General features: G+C 40.5%; 1 protein-coding gene across 1 annotated transcript; it reads right to left on the bottom strand.

Moving 5' to 3' along the window:
- Positions 1 to 5,208: 5,208 nt before the first annotated feature.
- Positions 5,209 to 25,405, bottom strand: DCUN1D1 (defective in cullin neddylation 1 domain containing 1). Its single transcript, XM_086467686.1, has 7 exons — positions 25,394 to 25,405; positions 16,467 to 16,683; positions 15,024 to 15,192; positions 14,316 to 14,446; positions 9,839 to 9,921; positions 9,508 to 9,604; positions 5,209 to 7,996 (listed from the first exon to the last, which is right to left on the bottom strand). The coding sequence occupies exons 1-7, from the start codon at positions 25,394 to 25,396 to the stop codon at positions 7,917 to 7,919; spliced, it is 780 nt and encodes a 259-aa protein (XP_086323812.1). The 5' UTR covers positions 25,397 to 25,405; the 3' UTR covers positions 5,209 to 7,916.
- Positions 25,406 to 26,219: the final 814 nt, after the last annotated feature.

Genomic DNA, 26,219 nt, shown 5'->3' with positions numbered 1-26,219 from the left:
GACATTCTATGGCGAATCCTTTTTATTTTGTAATTCAGGCAGACACGTCTTGCCCCCCTGGTATGACATCTCAGCGGGGCCTGGGCTGCTGCCAGAGGAGTGTATCCCTCATGTTACAGTCATCCCAAATTCTGCCGAGTTCAGGGAGCTGCAGGTCTAGAGGAGGTGTTCAAGAGGTCCAGCTTGCCTTGTATCATGTGTCGGATGTTCATGCCTGTAAACAGCTCCGCTCTTCGTTATTCTCGTTCATGACTTTAGCTGGTATTATTTAAGTTCTCCTTGTGGAACTTTTATCTTTGCATTAACGGCTGGAAGCCTCACGCTGAGCTGAAGGATGCAGATGCTGCGGGATTTTCAAGATCTCACTGTTGAAGGCAGCGTTAGTGCAGTAAAGACACTTCCCTGCAACCTCGTTTGGAAACCTGTAGTGACTTGAACATCCAGTACCTGAGGGCTTTTGTCCCACTGGTATAGGTGAAGACCAGTTCACAAGTTGATTAAGAATGGATTAAAATTAGTTACAAAACAGAAGAAACAAAATCAAAATATAGCTAATTTTCCTTTTAAATAAGTGTTTAGTTTGGTGTTCATAGTTCCTATCTCTATCATGCAGAAGAGCAGTGAAGCTTAAGCTTGAAAGTTTCAGCTGTACACTAGAGATCCCCTCCCTTGAGCGTCCAGATGATGAAGAATCACTGAAAACAGAGCCTTGCATACTCCGAGCGATAGGCATTACCCTGCGACTCGTCCAACTGCGTGCTGTTTGAAGCCCAGGTCCTGCGTGGGGGTACAATAAACTGAATGCTCACCTCTCCAGTCCCCAAGAAAACTTCTATCCAGATACACAGTCCTGAAAGACACTTGGGTTTCACCTACCCCTGTAACTTCCTTTATATATCATATATATATATAGTATTAAATCGGGTTTTAGAGTAATGATTTTCTTCTTGGTAGTTTCTCATTCTAGGTGTCTTCGTACTGCCATGGATACCTAGGAAACAAAGAATTTTCTGAAATACTCTAATCAGAGATCTGCTGTTTAGCTGTTATCTTCTGTGTCCAAACCACCGTGTTGCACTTTTCAGAAGTACGTGTTTGTCTGTGTCCACTGTAGCACTCTACTCATCGCGTCAGTTGGTGTGACCATGTAACCTCATCCGTCTGTGGCGGTAGTTGCCGTGTATCGAAATACAAACTGGCGTTAATTTTGTGCAGTAGAAGGCAGAGGCTTTGACACGCAGCCCCGCTCCAAGCATTTAGATTGGCTCAGCTCTGTACATACCTGTATTTTGGCTTTTACCACACAAATATGTTAATTGTATTTGCACAAAAGAAGCACGGTCCTATATTTGAAGAATAATTTGGATTCATTATGTGTTTCTTTAAAACCTTCCATCTCTTCTCCCTTTCCCCCTACTTTCCCTTTTCCCAGTGTTTGTAAGGTTACCGAAGAAACATGCATTTAAACAATTCAGGAAGGACTTAAGAATCCATCAGTCTGCCAAGGTATATTTTTCTATTTGCAGTAAATCTAAATAATTTCTCATTTAGTAAGAATGTAGAGTCGGTGTGCATAAGACCAGATTTTTTGGTCTGACACGTATTTTGGATGGAAGAAACGACTGTGGTTTTGTACCGATGTCACAAATCTTTTAAAATTGCTTCTGTTCAAGGAAGAAAGATTTTGTGTATTTCCTTGACAGTAAAGCGTGTGAAACCGGTCACTGTGCACTGGGCACAGTGTAGATTTCTTCGTGAAGAAGACTGAGCAAAATACAGCTAATTCAGTGTAACGCTAGCGTTCATCTCTCTGATTTGGGTGAGGGAGAATTTGCCATAGAGGGGAAATGTTTTAGAATTACCTCTTAGCCTTGAAATCCACAAGGTGTGCCAGAAAAGCCTACAGCAGAGGGTCGTAGTTAAAAGGAAGAGTGGTGTGTGGTCACTTTACTATGCAGTGTCTCTGAAGAAGCACCTTCTCCGTAGCCACGTTCAGAAGGGGTTCGAGTTCTCAGCAGATTTTAGTTCTTGTTCTGTGAAAAATAGGGTTTGGTTTTGTTAACGTAGAAAAACAGTTTTAGTTGCCAGAGTTTGCTTTTTAAAGGGTGCAGGGGAAAAGATTAAGTGGGAAGATGCTCTGAATTGTTTCACAAACTAAATGTAAATATTCTGCTTAAAATACTCTGTATATTTTTTAAGGTGGGGGGGACAAAAAATTTGCAAAGGAAGGTTAATGCTGGGAGCTTTGGCTTTACATTTTCAGACTGATTTCTTGTTTTCTAGTGCAAAAGATGATTTGAGAAAAGATGCAACTTAGAGTGCATATTAGGCAACTATAATTTCTTACTGGAAACCTTTGGTAATACTTTCAAACACATGTTTTTTAATGACAGTATAACTTCTATATTGGGGGAAAAAAAATCTCATTTTCTAGTGTTAGTAGAAAGGTCTCAAAGATGTAGTGTACATTATTTTTAATAGTTTTATCTGCACTTCTAAATATTAGTGATTTTGGTGAAATTCAGTGTTCAAAACTGCTCAATCATAACGTGCTTTGAACCACTGATTTTTGAGATTCTTGTTTTCTTTGTGTAGAAACCTGGTAACTCTGCCTTGTTACACAGACACCAGTGATTCAAAGGAGTTGTCCCTAGAGCTGGGCAAACTGTTCCTTGTGGGCTTTTTTTTTTTTTCTCTGTTTCTAAATTGTTTCCCAGTTAGACTTGCTTCTTGGCAGATCTGGGGTTTTTTCTGTGAATATTTTTATTGGTGGTTGTTTTGTATGTTCTTTGCTTCTGTTGTTAGCTTCCAGTGGCATGATTTGTCTGGTTTCTGCTCTCTATGGGAATGACCCAATTTGTAACAGGAGGAGGACGGACGGGATGCTCGTGGCTGTACCGACTCTTGCTGTCAGTCGTCCTCGAAGCGCAGTTGCAGCGGTATTTGCAAGGCTTCTGCTTTCCGTAGATATTTTTTTTTCCCTTCAGCTAAATACTGCTCGTAGAGGCATCAGAAATGACGTGGTAGAGACACCTTGTGTGCTGCCCAAGCTTCTGTGGCTTTCGTTCAAAGGAATGTTCTCATCACTTTGAAGTTCTCGCCTTGCTCTAGCTGTTGCCACGCTATGATGTCGTATTACAATAAGTACGTACAATTGTCACCACTGTAGATGACGACTTTTTTTGTTGTTTCCAGTTTGTATAAATGCTTGGACATGAATAAAAGCTGAGAGGGGGTGGGGGTGAAAGACCTCTACACAAAACGTGAAGTGGAAGGAAATTAAATATGCTGCTGTTTGTGACACAGTGTGACTTGGCCGAAAGAAACCCTGACGTACGCTGAACTGGCCTGTGCTGGGTATCGGTTTTTCCTCAGCTGTTTCAGAGGAAATTATTTCATATGTCAGGAGGTTCTCAACCTTTTTACATGTTGGCAAGGGGATAAAGGATAATCCATGGGGCATGGAGCTTAGAAAGGGGAAAATGGTTAAAAATGAGACTCCCTTTCAGGTATAAATAAGAAATCATTAGAATTCCTCGTTACAGTCAAATACATAAAAATAACAAATCATGTAGACTCCTGTTGTTTTCACTGAAGTGTGATCAAGTTCTGCTGCCTTTTTTTTTTTTTTTGAAGAAAAGAAACTTGACTGGTATCTCCACAAGAAGTACCTTTTAAAAGATTTTAGACAAATAAGGGGCATTGACAACTGGAAACTAGCAATAATTAGTCCAAAGAATTTTGGACCTCTGACACTGTGGCTGCCTCATGTTATTTTTGATTCTTGGACAGCGGGTCCGTGTGCTTGCTCATTGTACAGCTTGGTCAGTAGTTGTTGTTTTAAAAATGGTTTATGAAAATTATATTTATTAAATAAAACTTTCACTTCTAGCTGAGTCATTGTTTTAATTATTACATTTGGTTTAATTATTACATTATTGAGCACCGAGGCTGAAGAGGCAGGCACAGCTGGAGGACCTACACCCATGGGGATGGGCCCCTCCCCAGATCGCAGGCACGAGCCGATGTCTCGCTGCCATCTCTGGCTGGAGACAAGTGCAAACCAACCGCAGCCTCCTTGACACACACACACCCCCCTGTAGAAGCGTGGGGCAGGGTCCCTCCAGCAGCTGAGCTCAGTCCATCTGCCCCATGTCTCCAGCTCACCCTGAGCTCTGCTGCTGGCAGAGAGCTTCATTCCCATTTCTTCAACAGCACCTCTAACCGGCTGCCACAGCCTTGTCCCTTCCCTCATCTCTCACCCTGTTCCTCAGCTGATTCCCATTCATCCTCCTGTCAGTTGTCCTTTGAACTCTTCAAGGGAGGAGGGCTTGGCATTTTGCACTCTGAAGACATAGAATTGAGTTCAGAAAGGAAAGGGTTGTCACTTCTTCTAAAAGAGTCAAATGAGAGTCAGTTAGGCAGCTTTTGTTAACTGAGAGCTTGAAGGGTACTGGAAGAACACCAGTTTCATTGTCCCGACTTGGGTTTGAGTTACAGGTGTCTAGTGTTTAAACTGTCAGGAGCAAAACTTAATGGTTACTCATTCAGATGCTAAACATGTTGGTACCAAACCAGTCAGCTAAGTATTACAAAGCTAAGGCCTAGTTCTGATGGCCAAGATTATAATTTAATGGTGTGGTCTGCTCTTTGAGAGCTCAGAGGACTGAATGGCACCATGGGTTTAAAAACCAAATGGCATCAGTGTACCATACTCAAATAAAAATCTACAGAGACTTCTGGCAACATGATTTAAATAAAGCGTGAATGACAAAAGTTTATTAAATGCATTCTTAAAAAACTATATCTTTCTTAAATAAGGATTTCTCAGCATGGATTTCATTGTAAAACAGTTCTGAAGCAAGTCATAAGTTACTTATTAACAGGTTGAGCAATAAAAAAAAGTCACATCTGTAGGGCAGTCTTCACCCCTACTGAAACAACCGCACTGTGTGTGGTGTCCTCCTTCACATGCCTGGGAAAGATCAGCTCCATGGTGCAGCTGTAAACACTTAGAATCAGCTGTAGGCAAGGTGTTAGAGCAGTTCTTAGGTTATTTTTTTTCCCCAAAAAAAGAGACTTACCAATAAAGCATATTTTATGCAGAAGACAAGTATTCCATACTTTTTTTTCCCCCCCTGCTTAAAAGCACATTCTAGAAATAAGTCTTACAAATAATACACTGAAACAATGCATGAGAAGACTTAGTCATGGCAATTTCACTGGAGCTTTATTGCCTCTGTTGGTAATGAGAGGGATTGTAAGAAGTTACATTTGAACTTACAGAGATATGTAAAGGATGGTTTTTTACTAAATATAATCTTGAGATTAAATGTTTTATATCAGGGCACTTCTAATTTTGTACATATTTAATGTATAAAAACAGGTTACAAACTTGATGTTCGCCGCCTTTTTTTCCCTTGACATTTGGCAAAATTAAACTGATCCATTGAAGGGGAGATCATCAAATTGAAGACATAAGCACTTACGAATTAAAGCAATCCAAGTAAGCAACTGTCTGCATTCTTAAAGAAAAACCACACAAATATATAAAGGAAAACACACATGGCCACATCTGAGCACGTTTCAATACAAAATATTCCCTGTAACCAGGCATTTTGTCCTTAGAACAACACCCTGTTAAATCAATGCTTCTTTCAACTTCAGTCACTCGTTTTGAAAAACTTTTAAGATGCCATCATAGCACAAATAACCCTTTTCTGCAACATAATTAGTCAAAGATTTATGTATTTCTTTATAATTACACAGTAATTATAAGCGTGTAGTACCAAACTGATGACAACACTATCTTGTTGAAAAGATCTTGCATTCAAAAGGAATATTCTTTAAAATGCCACGGCATTACGCCACTACCCAATCTCAGACTTTTCTGAGGGATGAGTCTGTATTGGGATAAAAAGCAAGTCAGTTCTCCTCTCCAAACACAGCATACTTGAACTAATCAATCTGAAACTGTACCAAAACCCTCAAGACAGAAAACAGCACACATAGATACCTTGCAGAGCTTTTTTCCACTGCCCCCCCGCCCCCCATAATTTCAAGTCCCCATTTATATTTACACAGAATTGAGAAAGGAAATACTGAAAGCAGCAAAACACACATTTTTTGGCATAGCCAATTCCAGTAGCTGGAGAAAGTCTGCAATGTTTTCGTAGTCTTGAAATCGATGCGCAACTGGACTTTCTTAAAAGGGCACTGCTGTAAGAGGAGCTAGCCCTACGGTCACCTTCACAGAGTACAAAGAAAAATTTTTTAGCAGTCTAATAGTCAATTTTTTCCTAAAATACTTTTAGCATCTGCATAAGAGTGTTCTGGTATTTAGTGCAAGTACCAATTACTCATTTCAAAAATAATTCTGGCCTTACGGCACTATTGAGAGCACGGACTTAAACCTCTATCCTTACTTGTCACTACAGTCTTTCTTTTCTCCTGGAGCTTGGTATTTTCCAGCTTGTTCTGCAGAGCAGTATTTGTCACGCCTCTTCACAAGTAGCTAAGTGAGGAGTAAAAGACCATGTTTAGCACAAAAGTGGCTCAAGAGCTCTTCTAATATTAAAAATAAAGAAGAATTGCATCTGATAAAACCTGCTTTGAACAAAAACTTTAGTTAAATGCAGTAAGACAGTAAGAAGTAGTGATGATCAACAAAATAATTTAAGCAAACAAAGCCAGTGTAGTATTTTGTATCTGATCTGTGCTTGTTTGGGAAAGCTTTACTCCTAATTTCTGTATTTGGCAACCACAGTGATATGTCAATTCAAGGAAAACTCAACAAGAGACGTAAAAAATGGGTGTCGTTCATAATGGCAGTACCTCTACGTTATAAAGAGTTAACTTACTTCTCAGGATAATGGTTTCAAAACCTAGCTTCACATCAAACTCACCAGCTTCTTGTACAACAGGGCCATTTTTTTTTCATCATACCTCAACCATAAAAATTACATGTCTCGATTTAAAATACTGTATTGTGTAGCAAACATTTAAGACACAAATTCAGTATATTCAAGTTTTAGATTTCCACAGAAATGAAAAACCTTTTTGACAGACAGATAAGCATTTCAAAACTGTAATGAAATCTGATTTCTTAGATAATAACCTAGAGAATATTAGATTCTATCATGACGCACACAGCTTATCTCAATGACGCTCACTGAAGGCTGACTATAACATTAAACACGGGTGCTTTAAGTGCACAGTAGTTGTGTCGTACTTCAACTGTTCTCACAGCCAGCTGATGTACAATCAAACCATTCAGATAGGCACCTAGATACCCCAGTATCAACAACCTCGGGTTTTCTTGGTTATTTCTGTAATTGTTTTTACCAAATACTCAAACTCACTTAGACGATACCTGTACTTTTCCAGAAAAGAAAAAAAAAATATCAGACCCAGTACACTTAAATATATCACTCTTACAGGAAGTGCTATCAATACAGTCTTTGCAACTAGCCCCAAGTGTATATTTAAGGATTCTTTTAAAAATTGTTTTGATGTTGATCTGTATAATTCAGATGCCATACAACAGTTGTCTGATGATGACCAGCATTGTGCTTTATGTGAAAGCAGAAATCTCAAATTATAAAGCTTCTAGGACTTATGGGAGATGAAACTAGGGTGGTCCACAAAAAAAAAGCCCAACCAAAATCCATGATGAAATCCACAATGTTGGAATTTTAACAGGCAAGAGTGGTCCAGACTAGAAGAAAAGCCCAAACCACCAGTAGAAGAATGAAATATGATATGGTCCAAGATGTATCCTTAAAGGTTTGTCTCAACCCTCAGCCATATTGTGAGGATTGATCTTCAGTTCAGTCCAGCCAGCAGAAATTGACTGTGCAATTTTCCATTTCAGGTATTTGTACAGACTATGTACACTCTAGAAGGGTCCTTTAGTGCTACACTGTCGTACTTTTTGTCCCAGCAATTTGAGGGCGTGCAAATTCCACAAAGTCATCAATAAGAACTGGCCATGCCCCTAAAAGGAAAAAAAAAAAAAAAAAAAAAAAGACCAGAATGTAAGAACTCAGTTCAACAAGGCATTCTTTTTAAAGCTTCAAATCTAAACAAGTTATTTACTGTCCAGTCTTAACTAGGCATAGTTTCAAGCAAAAAAACCACACCTGTAATTTGATTTTCTTACTTGAAATTTAAGAGCTGGTTAAAGATTTCTACTTCTTTTAAACCCAGTTAATACACATCCCTTTCCTACTTCCTTCATCTTCCTGACCAAAAAAAGAAGAAAAGAAAACACCTGACAAAAATCCTAGCTTAAAAAACTGTCGTGGTTTTGCCACCAGGACTTAATCTCCAGGATGGCAATAGCTACTTAAAAAACTGCACGTTGGACAAAGCAGTCTACACTGATCAGCAGCAACCTCTCTTAGCGTCCTACAGCCCTTACTGCTCACGGTTTGATTTTGCATTAACGCAACGCTCGACTGTTCGGATCGCCTTCCTCAGCCACCCCTGAAAACAACAGCAAAGCGCCCTCCAACAGCCCGCACCCCAGCAGGATGCCCTGGAGGGCTGGTGTTACACTGCCTGACTCTCCCGTGTTCCTTACCAAGGGGCACTGACAATGCCTAGCAATATTTACATGTCACCAGCAGCCATGTCCAAAGGGGTCCCCAGTCATGTGAAGGTTAAAAATAATTGTGGGCTTGTTTGGGGTTTTCTCCCCCCCCTTACAATATTTGTATTCCAAATCATTAAAACATGTCTGCCTCTAATCTTTCTAACCTACATGGATTTATTGTGGGCTGCAGCCCATCTGCTCAATGATAAGGGAACAGGAACTGTCCATAAGTATTAAACAAATTTGTAGAAGTTTGCTCCCCTCTGCGCTGGAAGTAGCAGAAGTGTACAGTTTCCTCCACTCACTGAACTGATCTGCCGCCAAAGACTGAAGGGAATTAGCTGTTCCTGGCTACAGAGGGACTGGAAGAGGAAAGATCAATACAAAAGTTTACAAAACACATGTTCGGTAGGATATAACTTCTGTTTAGCAATCCCTGCATGCTGCCAGCTTCACTTTCACATTACTACGTGTCCAGTCTTCACAAAAACTGAAGCAACCAACTAAAAAAAATATCGTCAGTTAAGAAATGCAATAACCAGAGGACCCTGTGAAGAAACGCACAGGCCACGAATCAGTTACTTCATTGAAGATGCCAAGAACTGCGCTGACAGAGAATCTGTGGTTTTTAAATGGACAAGTATCAGGGTTTGTCTCAGTAAGAAAAAATTAGTATTTGAGCTCAGATGGAAGAAAAAAGAAAATGGATTCAAGAAAGTTTCAGCATTTAGTTTTTAAAACTGCAGTAACAGATGATAACGACACGCACTAAAGTAGCTCCAGCTGAACTTCAGATCCCAGTGATACTCTCACCATGCTGTTATTAGAGAGCTGTGCCAAAGCAGATATACAGTAACAAATGTAGCATAAAACACAGTTAGAAGTTAATGCAAGAAAATGGAAATGTTTACCTTCCTCATCATAGTTAGACATATCATCTGCTATCATTGTACTAAAGTCTAGAAGAAGGTTCCAGGTATCCTTAGGAATTGATCTTTTATGATGTTCCTGTTTGGAGGGGTGGAAAATTTATGTTTAAAAAAATAATTTCAAAACCCTTATACACATTTTTACTGTCTTGGACACATCCATATCCCCAAAATGTATTTCTCTTACACACACTATGAAGTGCAGTATCTGGGATCTGGGTCAAAATAGTCTATTTCATGTACTCAATTTAAACATTTATCCTCCAAGTTTTGAAAATACTGCAGTCCAGTTTATGTAAAGATTTAAACTTACCAACAAAAATTTGTTCCACAAGTCTAGAAATTTAAATCTTCCATTAAGTACTAAATTCCAGTAGGCAATGGCCATTTCTAAATCTGTAATATTAAAATACATTACTTTTAGAGATACACATTTCAAATATATCATCTCCACAGGTATCCAACACTAAGATGAACCACGTATTCACAAAGGTGAAAAGATTAATCTAATGCAAATATACTCGTGGATCCTTCACAAAAAGGCAGTCATTCATAAAGCGTTACACAACTATTTTACAGATTTCAATAATATCAGTCGAGTACAGAAGAACTGAAAATTACCCATATTAATAATTAAAATTTCCTTGTGTGTTTTGGATATTTCATAGGCCTACCTAACAATACTTTCATTAAAATTCAGTGAAACATTTGTCTTAGAAAAGCTATTGACTTGAAAAGAAAATCAGTCATATTTTGTAGTAAGATCTGTTTTAAATTTTTTTAATATATAAAATACAATTTACGTTAAACTAGCTTTTTAGGATTTCATTTTTAGAGCAACCTTGTTACAGGTACTGGCTTTTGTCAAGTGTTCATTTCTACAATCAGGTTTCCTTTGGAAAAAAAAAAAAAAATTAAGTACTGCACAAGCAGATGGTTTGTTAGTTGGTGGTATTTTTTTGGTTGGGTTGGGTTTGGGGTGGGGTTTTTTGGTGAGTTTTTTTGGGTGTGTGGGTTTTTCTTTTCCCTTTTCTTTTTCTCCAAAGACTCCTGTTAAGCTCTTGCTTGTTTTGAATCTGTTTCTCAGGACGACTGAGAAACCTGAACTGACACAGTTGAGGAACGAGAACAACCTACTGCCTGTCAGCCCTGGGTGCTGGTACCGCATCGCAGGGAGAAAGAGACTGGTTAGTCTAGCACGTAAGGAAAAAAAAATCCTCACCTCCCTGGTATTTGCCAGCGGCTAAACTGACCTGCATTTACTGTTTATTAGTTGTTAGCTGATAAAAGGAAGTTACGCATCCGAGTTCTAAACCTGTCCCTAGCTGAGCTCCTGGGCCGGGGCTCAGCCAGGACCGCTGTGCGGTTTAACTGTGCTACTAACTCTGGCCTGACTGAATTCACTATCCATGGCCAAGTGCGGGCAGGAACCCCAAAAGGCTACCGAGTTAAGTGACCTCTTTTTTTAACAAAAGCTCTTATAAACGTCCTCCATAAACAATCCTCTTGAGAGCACACAGAGAAGAGGCACATGATCAACTGCCTCTCAGGAGAAAAAAAAAAAAACACAAAAACACTAACAAAATACCCCAACAACCCAAGTAACCCACTTCTTTCCCCCAGATGCCCAAACTATTTAAAAACCACCAGAGGTGGTTCTTAGAGGTAAAATCAAACGCAAACAAAACAGCGTGACCTCCACATTGCTGGAGGGAAAATAGATGGTGATGGGGGGAGTTTCTGAATTGTTTAGTATCTTTGATATTGAAAGTTCTTCTGGAACTGTATATTCACATTATAATGCTTCCTGACCAAAGTAAAGGATAAAATTTGTGGAAGGTATTCCAGCAGCTGCAAAGGGGTGTGATTTCACGATGAGTTTTGAGAAGCAGAGACAAACAGAAGTCACTACTCCTCAGTACATAAGTTGTATGTGAAAATGACAACTTAAAGAGTATAAAGGCTAGGTATCTCCTTAACAGAAGGTTCAGATACAAACATATGCACTTTCTAATAATTAATAGTCACAAACTTCACATTAAGCTGATCAGTTCCTCAAGGAAACCGATTAGAAAGCCAAGTTTTATTTACTCATAATGCATTAATAGCAACATACACAAAATGCAAGGCTACCAGATCCCTGCATATTTACAGTGGTTTATAAACAAACACTATAAACAAACGGTGCATTTCGACATTCTTATGCAATTGTGAGATTATTCCTGTGGGTAAGCAAAGGCCTTTAAAAAACAGATCTCAAGATGCTGCAACTTCAAACTCATTACCTGAGTCCAAGCATGTAAAGCATGAAGACATAATGCCTTAGGACAAACTGCAGGTTTTAAAAGAAATTTTATGAAATCACAAAATTGGAAAGTAAAGATGTAATTCTAGGCTCTCATAAGAAAGCGAAAGAATGCTCAGGAAGTCCTCATGGATCAAATATGAAAGTCTCAAAATATATGCTCCATTTTGACTTTTATCCAGAGGGATGCAAGAGAAGCAAGCAACGTTTGAGATGACCATCAGCTAAAAGGTATTTTCAAGTGATATGCAAGTATCACAAGAACTTTTAAGACATCCACAGTACTTACACAGTAATAAGGAATTATGCAGAGGAAATGTGTTTCCAGATGCCTGAACTACTACACAATGTTTAGAAGATTAGAGACCAATATACATTAAAATCAGTTTGCAGGTTCCTACAAGCAGTTATTTAGACACTCCAAAATTAATTGCTTAACTAGGAGCACTTACTTTCCCGCACTGTACTTCTCCCAGTGTGCTTTTCCTTGAGGGTTTCCAGAATTATCCTGCCCCATTGTAAATTCATGCCTAGAACTGCGTATTTATTGGCACCAAAAGGGCTGGTAAATATCCAGATTTTAAGCTCAGTTCTACATCACTTACAGACCCACACTTAAAAACAAAACAAAAGAAAAAACAAACCCCACAACCCTTACACTACGTATCTGCTACATGGATCTGAGAAAGCTGTACTTGTCTTTGGCACTGTTAGAGCTTAACCTGCATAAAAAAGCTTTAGGATGAATGAGAAATAAAGCAAGGGACTTTTAGATTTCCTGGTTAGTAATTTTTACTGAAGTCTCTTCCATCTGGGATACTCAAAAGATTCATTTCTATACAGGACTGGGGGGATGGATTCAGAAAAAGAATTCAAGTCTTCCTTATATCTTCGAAATATGAAGAAGAAAATAAGAGGCAAGTACTACATCAAACAGTTCTGTTATTCTGAAGCTTTGAGAAAATTAATTAAAAATTATCGTGCAATTACAATATCATTGTAATTTGTCATTTCACTTTTACCACCTTACAGGGATTCTGCAAAATACTCCTTGTTGTGAAAGCTGTTTAAAGATTACAAACAACATACAAATGTTACAATGGTAACCATAAAACAAGCAAACAAACAAACAACTAAACCCTGCAGCTCTTGACACTGCAGAACTGATTCCACACGGACACTCTCCATAACCTAACTTCTGTCTCCTCACAGTTTGGTTGCTGTCCACATTTTCCCTGTTGTAGCAGCCTAAAAAAATAATACAACTTTCTACAAGAAATAAGAATTAGCCTATCCATTTATTTGCAGGATTCAGGTCTGACTACTTGCATGCACAAGTATTTTCAAACAGTCTAGCAGAGCTCTTTTAGCTTCTCCAAAGACAAGGAAACTCACAATCCAACAGAAAACAAGAAACAGGATACAGGAAGATGTTAAAGAATGACAGAGTCAAAACTAAGACATGGAGCTTTTGCTTATTTACTTATTTTTCAATATTCATTTTAAGCCAGAAGTTGACCCACTTATAAGAGATAACCAAACCAAAGCAGAATGCTCATCTTTTCACAGCGCAGGAATGCAAAGGTGGTCAGTGGCAGTCAGCTTAAGGCACTCCATTACGGAGACAAATAAATTCACAAGCTGCCAAGAAAGAACCTACTGGCCTTTCAGTATTTCTTCTCAAAAGCAGAAGTTAACAGTCATTAAATACTAGTTATGGCTAATATCTCAACTACACTGTATATAAACGAATGTGCTTCTAACAGTACTGCTTGGAGGAAGTTTTTGTTCCCTCATTTTTACTGTTTTAACTAGACAGATCTACAGTTTGTTCATTTAGTTCCATCAGATCTGTGGTGTTCTGTCACTATTTTTAATAAGTGATTCTTCCACTTCACTAATCAAAAGCACAATCAGCAGAAGAGCTCTGAAATAATGAAAAAACCCAACCCATTCAGTGAGCAGAGAAAAAAAAAAAGGCTTTAGATAGGTACCTATTACCAACAGGCACCAAGCCCAGGATACAGAAATCTATTTGTGCTATTCTAATTCTATTTTGTCTAGACATTTGCAAGCATTTTTTGTGTTACAAGAGATTGACAAGTGTACTTAACATGGAAATCAGTTTTAAAGCTTTATTTTCTTCTAAAAGTGAAAATTCAAATAGTCTGTTCAGCACTGCAAATTGTAAGTGGTACAGTTATGCCTTCAACGTAAGGCCATAATCCACTGTACTGCCTGAGAATTGCACGCACTCTTAGTGAAAGAATAAACCCTCTCTCATGAAATTTTGTAGTCTATATTAATGATGCAGATACTTCTATCAATTTGAACAGCTTAAATTGACATCTATCTTTCACAACAGAGGTGTATTTTATCCCAAGGGTGTTATCTTTCAGCCTCATTGGATCACAATAACACTTTCACTTACTGCTTTGTCATTTCCCATATTTATGAACAAACATTTACAATTAAGAATACATACCTAAACCTTTCTGTCCCGGATTCTTTGCAAAGTTGAAAGTAAACTGATAAAAATCCTTAAATCTTCCTGGCTCTTTTAATTCTTGTTCCATTTTAGGAATCTGGGCCTTCAGTTTTTCTATGCTGTCACACCTGCATTTTAAAAAGCATGTTTATTTGTGTATTATTCATTTTGCCATAAAATATGAGTTATAACTTAAATAAAAATTTCTAAGATTTTTGCAGAATACAATACAGTTATCAAAACAAAATTCTAGCAGCCTTTAATCAGTCCGCACCTACACAACAATTTAGTTTCTTTGTTGTTATTTCTTCGCATTGCCATCTGCACATACTAGTGATACATCAGATCTATAATCCATAAGATTTTTAGAAAAATGTGATAAAGACTACTACATTCTCATAAGGCAGAGAAAACCCAGGTAGGCCAAGCTACAGACCAACATCCTTGCTTTACCTACCTGAGTAGCTCTATGGCAACTAACCGAAATACACAATCAAGGCAAGCAGCACTCAAAGCTGTCTCTCCTTGTTTTAGCCACTAAGCATCTAGCACGTGGACAGCAGACAAGCGATGCTAGACTTCGAAAAGTCTCTGAAGTCTGAAAGGACAATGTGATTGTGAATTCCCCAAAACAGGGCTGCTTCACCCAACATTCCAGTTTCTGACACTGGATTACACGGTCAGTGCCTAATACTGCACACTTACCCTAGCTCAGTCATTCCGTCCATGAATTCCAGCTTTGAAAATTCACACTGTGTTGCAGCTCGGAATTTCCATGCAATGATGAGTACAGTAATGCTGGCTGGGTCAAGAGCTAGATCATCACAGAACTGCTGTATACCATCTATACCAATTTTATTTTCATCTTGAGGATCTTTGGGATATAAAAGTAAGTATCAAGAAAAACACATTTTTGAAAAAGCTTATTTAGTCAATAAGTATATTTAAGATAAGCAAACATTTTCAAGAAGCCATGTCTGGGTTCAGCCCTTATAAGGCAATATTTTAAAAACAAAATTAAATTAGTATTTTCAGTGGTTAAGCTTTAACAATTGTGGCAGTGACTACAATAGAGCCTTCCATACAATGAAGCTTACGTTATTTTCATTGAGACACAAAAGCACCACAAACATTTGGGTTTTGCCTAATAATATGCATAATATTCTGACTCATTCCACACAGAGAACAGTGGCCCTTTCCCACCAGCACACTTAATTATTGGCATCTTTGGTAAGACTGCCGGTCTGTGTGCCATTACAAACAATTCTGCAGTGTCCATTTGCAAGCTGTACTGATACAAGGAACAAGTCTGCCCATAAACTACGAAGTCAACACTAGGTTTATGCGTTTTCTGGCATCACCAGCATGCACAAGATTGGACATGGTAACCTCCAAGAGGAAAGTTACGTTGCCCCATTACCCATTCCAAGTCAGCCAGGCACACTCCTCTTTCCCCGAAGGAATCAACATCTGGTCTGGAAGCAAGATGCTCACATTTCAAGTGCACTAACAAAGATCTACTAACATAAGCCAACAAAGACTTCAGGAAAATGGTATTTGAATTATGCATGCATATGAAAACTGACAGAAAATGTAGCACTCATTTTTAGATTTTTTTAAGTGCTAAACCACAGAATTTGTTCTACTGTACTGACTCCACTTTACTATTTGTGGTAGAATATCATTGGTTGAATCCTGGCTATATAACAGAGAGAGATTTAGTTACAAGTGGAGCGGAAAAGAAAACAATCTGATAATAAGTACAAGGTCAATAAAAATTAAACTAGAATCCATCCTTGGCATGCAACCTTTCCCTTTGTCAGAAGCAAGTCCCAAGTGATGTGCCTTCCCCAGAAGAACCACCTAAAACGTTAACCATTACAGTTACTCACTGTACCCACAATTCCAGTTCCACACCCTAATCTTGTATAAATGTACGTATATTCAGAGTACCTAAAGCAGACACATGTAACCCTTGTGAAGCAGAAGCCTACATATACTGCCCTTCTAACTTACATCAATAGCAATGGGAAACCAAAGCTGGAAGGGCTGGTAAGATTTCCAAGCACAGCACAGTAGCAATGACACGTGTAATGAAGAATACACACATGCAGCTAGGAAATGAGCCTTAGAATTCAGGGTACTCACCTTTGTATCTGTTATATAGTTGTTCTAACTTCTTTCTGTCCAGTGATCCCTTAACGCTCTCTCGTATATAAAGTTCTGGATTTTGGAAAAAATTGTCTGTTGCAACATCTAACTTCCAGTCATTTTGAGACAGACAACTCACTGCTGTCTTTTCACTAGATTGCGTGAAGACCATGAACTGACGCACTTTATCCTTCTGTGACGATTTCAACTTGTTCTAGTTAAAAACAGACAATACTGTAACTAGAAATGTTTTACTGGACAAAACAGAACAAAAACATCAGTACTGTTAATTTTTTTTAAATCAATCCTTTTATAATTTTCCCCAAGCAATTAGACTTCCTCTAACTGACGGGGCAGTTAGACACTCCAACCGACATTTATTTTCTGGTTGAGGTTTTTTTTGTTTGTTTTTTAAATTTAAACTTACCTTCATCCTAAGTACTTTACATTGTAACAAAACTGAACCATCACAAAAACCAGGCTGGCAAAGCAACGATAGAAACAAAAAATGGGTATTCTTATTGCTTATTTGGAGAGAGGGCTGAAGGGCACAGCAAATTCATACACAGCTGTAAGCTGGGACACCTTTCCGTTTAAACCAATTTTTGGTTTTTTAAAAAGAAAAGGAACATTCTGCTCTTAATAGAAGAATGCTACACCTACCAAAGAAGGCAAATTGAGATGTCTAAATAAAGCCCATGGCTATCAAAATATATGATAGACTTAATTGCCTCAACAGATAGCTTGCCAGCCCTGACTGAGAGGCTGGCACTCATCTAGTCCCAACTGACCGAACTAACAAGCACCAGCTAGTGCAGGCCGAGGGGCGAGACCACTCTGCCGGGAACAGGAGCTCTTGGTGCCTCTTGATGGCAGCAAGGCACTAGGCTGGGTCATCCATTTCAGGGAGCTACACGCTGAAAGAGCTTAAAAGACTTTTTTTTTTTTTTTTTTTTTAAGATATTTTTCCACTTTGAAGGTGCTCAACTCCACCTACATAATTTGCAAAACATTCCTGTGAGGAGGCATTGTCTCCATTTCACAGGTGCAGCAACTGAAGCTAAAAAAAAGGGTAAGTAATTTTGCCAGAGGCGGGCGGGGGAGTCAGTAGCCAAGGTGAGAGCTCTGGAATTTCAGGCCTCCTGCCCAGACCAAGAGACATCCCTCTGCTCTACTGCAAAACTGCATGGAGAACTTGCTGCCCGTAATTTATCAGCACAGAGGGATTCCCAAGGACATTTTTCATGAGGAGAAGCACACTCAGTATTTCAAGGGTATTAGTTACACAAAACTAACTGCTGATGAGGAGAAAGCAATCATACAGCTCTTGCACTAAATCCAAATTCAGTTCTAAAGTTCACTCAGTATATGCAAAGCAAGAAGACTCCTAAAGTTACAACTTGGTAAATAAAAGTTCTGACTTTTATCAGGATTGGATTTCTTACAGGGCACAAATATTTCATTTGTCATTTACCCTGCATTCTAACCAAAACTTGTATATTCTGGTCATTATTGTAAGTTTCAAGTGCATGACTCCTTCTCACGCAGTACAGGGAAAAGGGCCAAAAAAATTCTCTAGACATGATAAATTATCCTCAGCCAAAGAACGAATGGTTTAGGAGCAGTGTGAGCTCAAGCTCTTCATTCCAAAGGATAATTAGTGTCCAATCACATTATCATTAGGAAAAAAAAAAAAAACAAACCAAAAAAACAAAAACACTAACACTTCAGAACACAAATTCATCTTCCCTAAAGGTCAAAATCAGTTTTCTGCTGTTTGATGACAGTGAAGGTGAACACTATTATTCGTAAGACTGGTTAAGTTACCAGCTTCAGTTATACCTTTAAAAAAAAACAAATACAAGAGCATACATTTGGCTTAAACTGATAATGCACAGAATACACTAATCAGACCAACACCTTTTCATTTAAAATCCCTTTAATAAATAAAAAAGAATAAAAAACCCACCAAAAAAACCCCAAACCAACCCTGTTTCTACAACATTTAGCTGAAGTGAAAAATCTTAGCACACACTGTAGACTTCAATGCAGTGATATTAGTTAGGCTACACTACTTATAAAGTTACAATGTCTTGCTGCTTTATTTCAGTCTTTTGAGTCAGTTTCTGACACTGGACCTTTTGCTATAAACATGTTTCTGAAACTCCGATTTTCAGAAGTGGTCCCAGGTAAAGGTCAAGCCATCAGAGCAGGTCCTGCACAGACCCACTGCTGATAAGCTGTGCATGCTTTGAGTTTCACGGCAGACATGCCACACCGTACAACATTGAGCTCAAACTTCCACAAAAATCACTTACACTGACAAAGCCATGTGGAGCGACTTCCAGAAATTACTAATGGACTTTTAGTTGCAGTCCTTAAAAATGCATTGTAAACTGAGATATATCAAAACAAATCACTGAATGACACCCCAAATGAAGACTAAACAACCCCAAGGCTAACTTTCCATATCAATTACCAGCTTCCTCAAATCAGTTCCCCACAGCCAGACTGCTGCATCACCACAGACTCAGCGGCACTATAGGGCAGTCACACTTGTGACCTTAGCACCCTTTTTCTTTTTTTGACAAAGGTGGTGCCTTTAATCGTTGGTTTGTGTTTTGTTTTTTTGGGTGGTCTTTTTTTTTTTCCTTAACATGTACGCATAAGTACGCATAGCCGTTTTAATAGTGAGTATTCTGTAAAACCTCAAGAGGCTTTGTTCTGCCCTACTCCTGCAAGGGTAAACTCTAAAAGCAATGACATACAAAAAAAAAGTCAAGGAACAGGTTTAAAAGGGCTTCACCGTGGATACCCAAGACCACAAAAGGCAGTGTGTTTTGCATGTTGTCACATAAAAGGAGAATGCAATTTATTAGACAAAAAATTGTCCCTTAAATCACTTCTATGATAAAATTTAAATCCTATATAAGCATATGAGACCTTCCTCTGCTTGGGGCTCCCTAAGTGATAATAACAATATAAAACCTTTTAAAAAGAACATTGAGTCTGCCAAGAGTCAAGCAGCTTATAACACTAATCGGTATACCATTCGGTCATATATTAAGATGCAATAAATCACACTGTTCAGCCATAATCTTTTTCTGGTCAAGTTACTGGTCAAATACGAGTTTATTTTTAGTGAAGAAGTGCCAAAGCCCTTCCTTTCTATTTGATGAATGTTTCCACAGAAGCTTGCCAATGTGGACGAGACACTCCACATCCTAAGTGACTGGACAACTCTTTGAAGGCCTATTACAGGACAGCAAGAGATGAAATTACTGCTGAGTTTTTATTATCCTATTATAGCTCTTCTTTCATCACATTAAAACCCCACACTTCAAGCAGGAACAGGTTCCAAGCCTTCTGCACTTTTAAGGGCTATTTCTAGAAGCCAAGCTCTAACAGTCTGTTTAAAGTGTGCAATACAGAAGCCAGAGTACGCTATAACTTTTAATCCTGTAGTCATCAGGCATCAAACACCTTACACTGCAACTGTATGTACTGTAATGTAATGCCATCCATTTAAAATCTCAACTATAACACTAGTTAAAAACGAAGATAGGATTTTATTTAACAGATATGTCTTGCTAAAATATACAAGTGAAAACCAACGGAAAACAAATGCAACAAATTTTCTAGTAAGTCTTACCCCTTGGGGTAAGAGGAAAAAGGAAAATTCAGATCTGCAAGCCTTTGATCAAGTTTGCGTGGTATCTAAGTTACCTTTCATAATGAGGATGACATAAGAGACAGAAGGTGAATTTACTTTGAAAACACAGAATAACTTCTCCAAAAGAAACACTACATTATGTAGATTCATAAAACTACAATAATTACAACATTCTAATGAACAGCTGATGCTGTAACATTGATTTTAAAATTAAAATTTGCCTCTCCCCACAAAGTATCAAATTTGTTAATTCTAATTCAATAACTCATCCTTGATCAGATACTTCAGTGAAGTTATGGGGTTTTTGTCCTGGACTCTGACTGAAACTCCCCCCATCCAGAGGAGTAAGCTTTCCCAGTCTAGGAAAAAAAAATAAAAATGCTAGAACTGATCTATCAACTCTGACTACATGGTCGTTTTTCCTTGTCTTCTTCACTCACGTTTTTAGTCACCTCAGATTAAAAGATCAGTGGTCACCAACGTTTTCCGGATAGCTAATAGCCATGCGAGGGCTCCACTCTCCTGGGTAACGTCCATGGGAAACAGCAACAGCCTTCCTCTCACACTGCATGGACTAGAGGTGAGGATTCGTACCGAAACCCTGTTCTTGGACTTTGCTCAAAGCTTATAAGCAGCCACCAGCTAGACAAGGAGCGCACCATCAGTTTGAAGTATCACTGTCCAAAACTCCTTATGTCCCCCAAAGGCGGCACTCACACAGTTACTCCTTAATGAGTAACTGCTTTTCACCTTTCCCTTCCCAGCCACTGCTCACAGATGATCTGGTTCCTGCTACTTTCACTGCTAACGAAAGCAGTCTGAATGATGTGACATCTGTGCTTTTGTTTCAGCCAGCGCTCAAAGAAAAGCCCGTTAAGTTCTCGTGCACGTGGCAGGTAAAGCCTTTTCTAAAGCAGCTATCAACCTCCACAAAGTCTAGGCTTTTGTACTAGCTGCACTTAAACTTTAGCAAGAGATCTGGCTGCGAGAAGCACCCTTGCACTTTTAAAGGACCCCACTGACCTCAGTTCAGAGCAACCTCAGCCCGCATACACAAGAACGGGCTTGTGCCTGTAATAACCTTACAGATCACAACTGTCACTTCTGTCGCGACACTAATGGTCGAGAGAGCATTGCTCCCTGACAGCGTCTGAATCATTCCACGTTGTACATTCCTTTAACAGGTACAGCCCAAGACACCTGTAAATAACCTGGTTTACTGCTTGTATTCCACAAATACATGGCTAAAGCTTAAAAGGCATTTTTCTTTGTTTGATAAGAAAACACAAGTTAATAACAACAGAAGTCTATGAATACACTGAATTACACTTTAATCCACCAACTGTGACGGCATACACATATCCTACCAAAAGACCCATCAAATTCAAGTTAAAGACAGAAACAATCAAAGTAAACAGCCATAGTTTCTGTATAATGTAAACAAACACACCCTTCAACTACGTTTTATTTTCTACAGCAGTTTCTTGAAAAGACAGCACACTAAGATTGTCAGGAGATTTTTTTAAGCTTCTGTTTCAAACCGATGTGAAATCCATTTGTCTCCAGTGGAACCGAACAAGACTTAAAAATTTACAAGGTCTGTTGATATAAAATTCACGGGGAAAAAAAAAAAAATCACAAGCAATATAAAATCAAAGTTGCTTTTTACACCCTCTAATGTTCTTTTAGTGGATAAAATCATTTTAGTACTTGCATATGGACAGAAAGTCTTTTGTAGAAGATCAATACACAGCTCCCCAGAAGAATGCAGTAGTCATAACAGTGTTTTAAGGTAATTCATGTTAACCTGAGAGGTAAAAGAAACATCTAAAATCAGGGCTTTTTCAACTAAAAAAAAAAAAAAAAAAGAAAAAAAGACAAAATAAAGCTGTCAGTTGTTTAGCATTCTTAACTCTGGTCCTGGGCAGAAGCTCTATTCAGCCATTAGAAGCTGCATTCATACCTTGTATTTGCATTGGCACCATAAAACATGAGTAAAACAGCAAGAGCTACATAATAAATTTCACACCTTGTTCTCAGAGTAGTTCATATTCCTGAATAATTTTTTCATGGCTCTAGTTAAAAGTAATTTTACAGTGTAAGTTCAAAGGGTTCTCTGGTAAGCTGAGAGAGGAAACAAAATCATGCACCATCTTGTCTAGCACTCCAACTACTCTGTCCTAAGCGTAATGCCAAGAACCTACAAGTTTTACTATGGAAGAACCAAAACCAAAAACATTTAATATCAACAAACTGCTACAAACATGAACAAGCACCATACCAAACAGCCTTGCAGAATAGCTTGTTGAGTTAAACATGACATAACAATGTCATGAAGCACAATACAGGAGACAGCGTCAGACTTGAAATTCTTGTAATTCTAAATTTTTTACAACTTCCTGTGTTTGCAGTAAGAAAGTATGTATTTATCAGCGTAGAAATATTATTTGAAGAACACATATTGGACAATATGATAGATAATGTAAATAGAGGTAAGGTTACCATTTGGCTCTGGAGAAAGATAACAGATACTCACACACTTGCCTTGATTACCGCACATAGTCCTAAATTCATTAAATCATTCAGAATAGTACAAGGTAGCAGTTCTTCTCCTCAGAGAAGATGTAGTAAAATGGACCAGCTTGCCACTCTGTCTTGATTTGCAGGCCCATTACATGTCCTCATGATGAGATGAAGCAATAATATACTAACAGGTATGGCGAAGGAGATCATTTCTACAGGTGCTGCTCAGCTCAAATGAAAATGTGGGTGAGAGGCAGATTGCTATCAGCAATTCAAGGAATGGTGCCAGGGTGGTGTACCTGAGTGCTGGACAGAAAACCCTTTTCAAGTTACCTAAATGGCCAGAGAGAGCCTAACAGGCTGCTGTAACGGCCTCCCTTCCAGATATTGGACAAAGGCAGCTCAAACCCCGTAAACCTTTGCCCTGAAAGCACTGGCCGTATGAACACTGGTGAGACCAAGTCAGAGCCAGAAGTGCTCTCACTGGCACTTTTGCACAGGCGAGCAGGAGCCAAGCCGCAGCGGCAGCAGCCTCTACCGTAGCATTTGCTGTGCTGCACAAGTAACCTGGCCCCAGGAACCTGCCACAGCCACTGGAAGAACTAGCCAGAGCAGCAGTGCACACAGGCAGAAAAATGGGATGTCGATTCTCATGTTTCTGGATGGACATCTTCAGATCTCTGTGAAAAAGTCTCCTTATCCTTTCCCCTAACTAAATAGAGGATTCTGACATACCACAAGTATAGATACAGAATCCTACACCTGGGCACTAGAAACAATTCGTACCTGTATTTAATCCTTATAAAAGCTGCAGCCTGTCATTTAGTCCCACTTCAGTGTCTATGTCATCCTTTCACCTGGGTGCTGGAGTCAACAAACACAACCTGGAAAACAGTTGTTTGCATAGAATCTAACAACTGCGCTTGGGGCCATGACTAGAATATTCAGATACTCTCTCCAATCTGATAAATACCAATCTATCAGTATAGTGTTGTTCCACAGAATGTATCTGCTAGTTCTTCAGCGAAGTATTTCCACGAAGACTAATTCAATAGGATTCTGCTGTTTCTCACAAAAAGCTATCCTCAGAACAACGTGCCTCACTACTTCTGTTATATTGCCACTTACTACAGTATTGTTCAATTTAAACGTCTAACCACGTAGTCAGTCAATAATATACCTATGTACAAGACATCAACCGTGTATTTAGTTTGCAAACCTGCACTGGATATACTGTGAGACAGCTCTAGGTGTTTTTTATGGGAAAAACTCTTCATAAAAAGTTGTGTAACATTACTGCCTAAGTGCTGTTTGAGACAGTCCCAGAACTACAGAATTGCAATAAGACACCTCTACAGTCTGAACTTTACCCAGACTTTAGTTTTAAGCTCCCATAAAAAGACTCAAGTGAAGATCTACATCAAACTACTCAATTAAAAAATTTTACTAGTTAACATAGTGACAAGTTTACTAGAGCTCTACATACTGCACCACTAATTTAAATCCTGGCTAACCAAATTTTTATGCCAACATAACTCCATCAGTTAAAGGTGATTTTTTTTTTAATATGCTTTTAACACTGCTTGCCAGAATAGTATTAACTGCAGGTATAAGATACCTTTTTAACAGTACATGTACACCAGTAGATCTTAAGACTCCTTCTTACACCCTTCCTAAGACAATACAGCTGCTATAGAAAAGTACTACTTTAAACTGTACAAGTGTAGCTAAAGCTGTACAATTTTTGTGTACAGAGAAGGCCTAGAAGTACAACTATAAACATGTTCCCTCAGGTGCATAAGACCCTGTGCAAGAGACCAACGAGGACCCCCTCTTATATAAAGCTAAAGTATGTCTTTTTTCTTTTGCTTAGGTGAACAAAAATAGCAAATTTTGTTCCATCCACTGCAGTTTGCCTCTAAAAGAGGGAAGGGAGAAAGTCTGTTGATTTGAGAGTCCCCAACAAACCCTCAGCTACAAGGAAAAAAATATTAGAGGAAAAGCAAGATAGATATGTCCTCTTTTACACCACTTATATGAATAGGAGCTTTACCAAAACCACAAAACAATGATCCAGAAATTCTCCAACATAATCCCTGTTCAAGAAGGATCAACATATTCAAGATCCCCAGTGAACTGACAGCACTTAACGGGCCCTGAGCTGCCTAAAATCCTGAGAAAAACTCCAAGCAGCCTCCAGTTTCTGGTAGTCCCCTGCACTCTCTCCAGCCTCTGCTGCTCTCCACCCCGCACAGGACACAGACCAGGCTACCCACAAAACACCTCTATTGCCCCTGTCCCGTACAAAGGTGCCTGAACTCTCATACAAAGTGCAAGCGCGCATCTCCTCGCCGTGAGGAGGCCTGACAGAGCCCCGCGGGCCGAAGGCCTCCGCGGGATCCCGGCGCCCCCCACCTAGGCCCCGGCGCTCGCCCCTGCCCAGGAGCAGCCTCCTGCCCGCCCGCCCCGCGGCCAGCAGCCCCGGCCCGCCGCACCGCCCTTCCCGGGCCCCACACGCTCTCCCTACCCTGTTTGGCAGGAGGACCGAGGAGCCCACGGCTCCAGGACACCGTGCCCCGGCTGCGGGGCCCCCGGGACCGGCCCTTTCGCCGCTCTCGGACACCCCAGCCCGCCACGACTAGGCCCCAGCTGCCCCTGCGGCTCCGCGGCGGCTGGCCGGCCCCGAGGCGCCGGGCCGGGACGAGAGGTGACCCGGGAGGACGCTCACCATGTTGAGGGCTGTGCAGGCCTCTTCCCTCCCGGCTCAGGCGGAGACTGAGGGCGGCGGCGGCAGCGGCTTCCTCCGGCGGCGGCAGCTCCCAGCTCCTCACGGGCCTTTCCGCCGCCTCCCGCTCATGCGCAGTGCGGCGCATCCCCCGCGCCGGGAGCCGGCGCTGAGCGGCCGCGGCGCAACGGGCGGGAGCCTTCAGCGGGGGGCGGCCCCGTCCCGCTCCCGGCCCCGTCCGCCTCTCTCGGGGAGCGGCGGGGAGCGGCCGGCGCCCGCAGCGCGGTGGTTGGGGCCGCGGCGCGAACGGCGGTTGGTCGTCGCCGCGCAGCTGAGGTGGGGGGCGCCGCACCGGGGGGGGGGGGGGGCTGGCCTCAGCCCCCAGCCCCCAGAGGAACGGGAGGGAGAGGAAACACACCCCCCACACCCCCTTTCCTCGGTGTTTTTGTGGGGTCGGGAGCGGGGTGAGCTCCCGGCCGCACCGGGGCTGGGGCGAGGAGAGGCCGCGGGGCGGGAGGCGGTGGAGTCCCGCCGCCTTCTGAGGGGCGCGGGCCGCCCGGCGTCCCGCCCGGCTCCTTCACCCCCCCCCCTCCGCCTCCTTACCCCGGGACCCGCGGTCACCCCGCGTCCGTTTTCCTGTCGGGAAAAATTCTTATGTTCTTATGTCTTAAATAGGAAAAATTGCATCATTTTGCGAGGGCTCGGTGTGAACGCGGGCGGCGTAACGGCTCGTTCCCGCCGCGCCGCGCTGGCGGGGCTATTCCGCCGGCTTTGCCGAGGGCAGGCGGGAGCACAGCTCCAACGCATCAGCTTAAAAAGAGGTGAGATG

Source organism: Leptosomus discolor, chromosome 7 (assembly GCF_034619465.1).
Source record: "Leptosomus discolor isolate bLepDis1 chromosome 7, bLepDis1.hap2, whole genome shotgun sequence".
Taxonomy (NCBI): domain Eukaryota; kingdom Metazoa; phylum Chordata; class Aves; order Leptosomiformes; family Leptosomidae; genus Leptosomus; species Leptosomus discolor.
The sequence above is the reverse complement of the archived record's forward strand: the minus strand, read 5'-3'. Positions and strand labels throughout refer to the sequence as shown.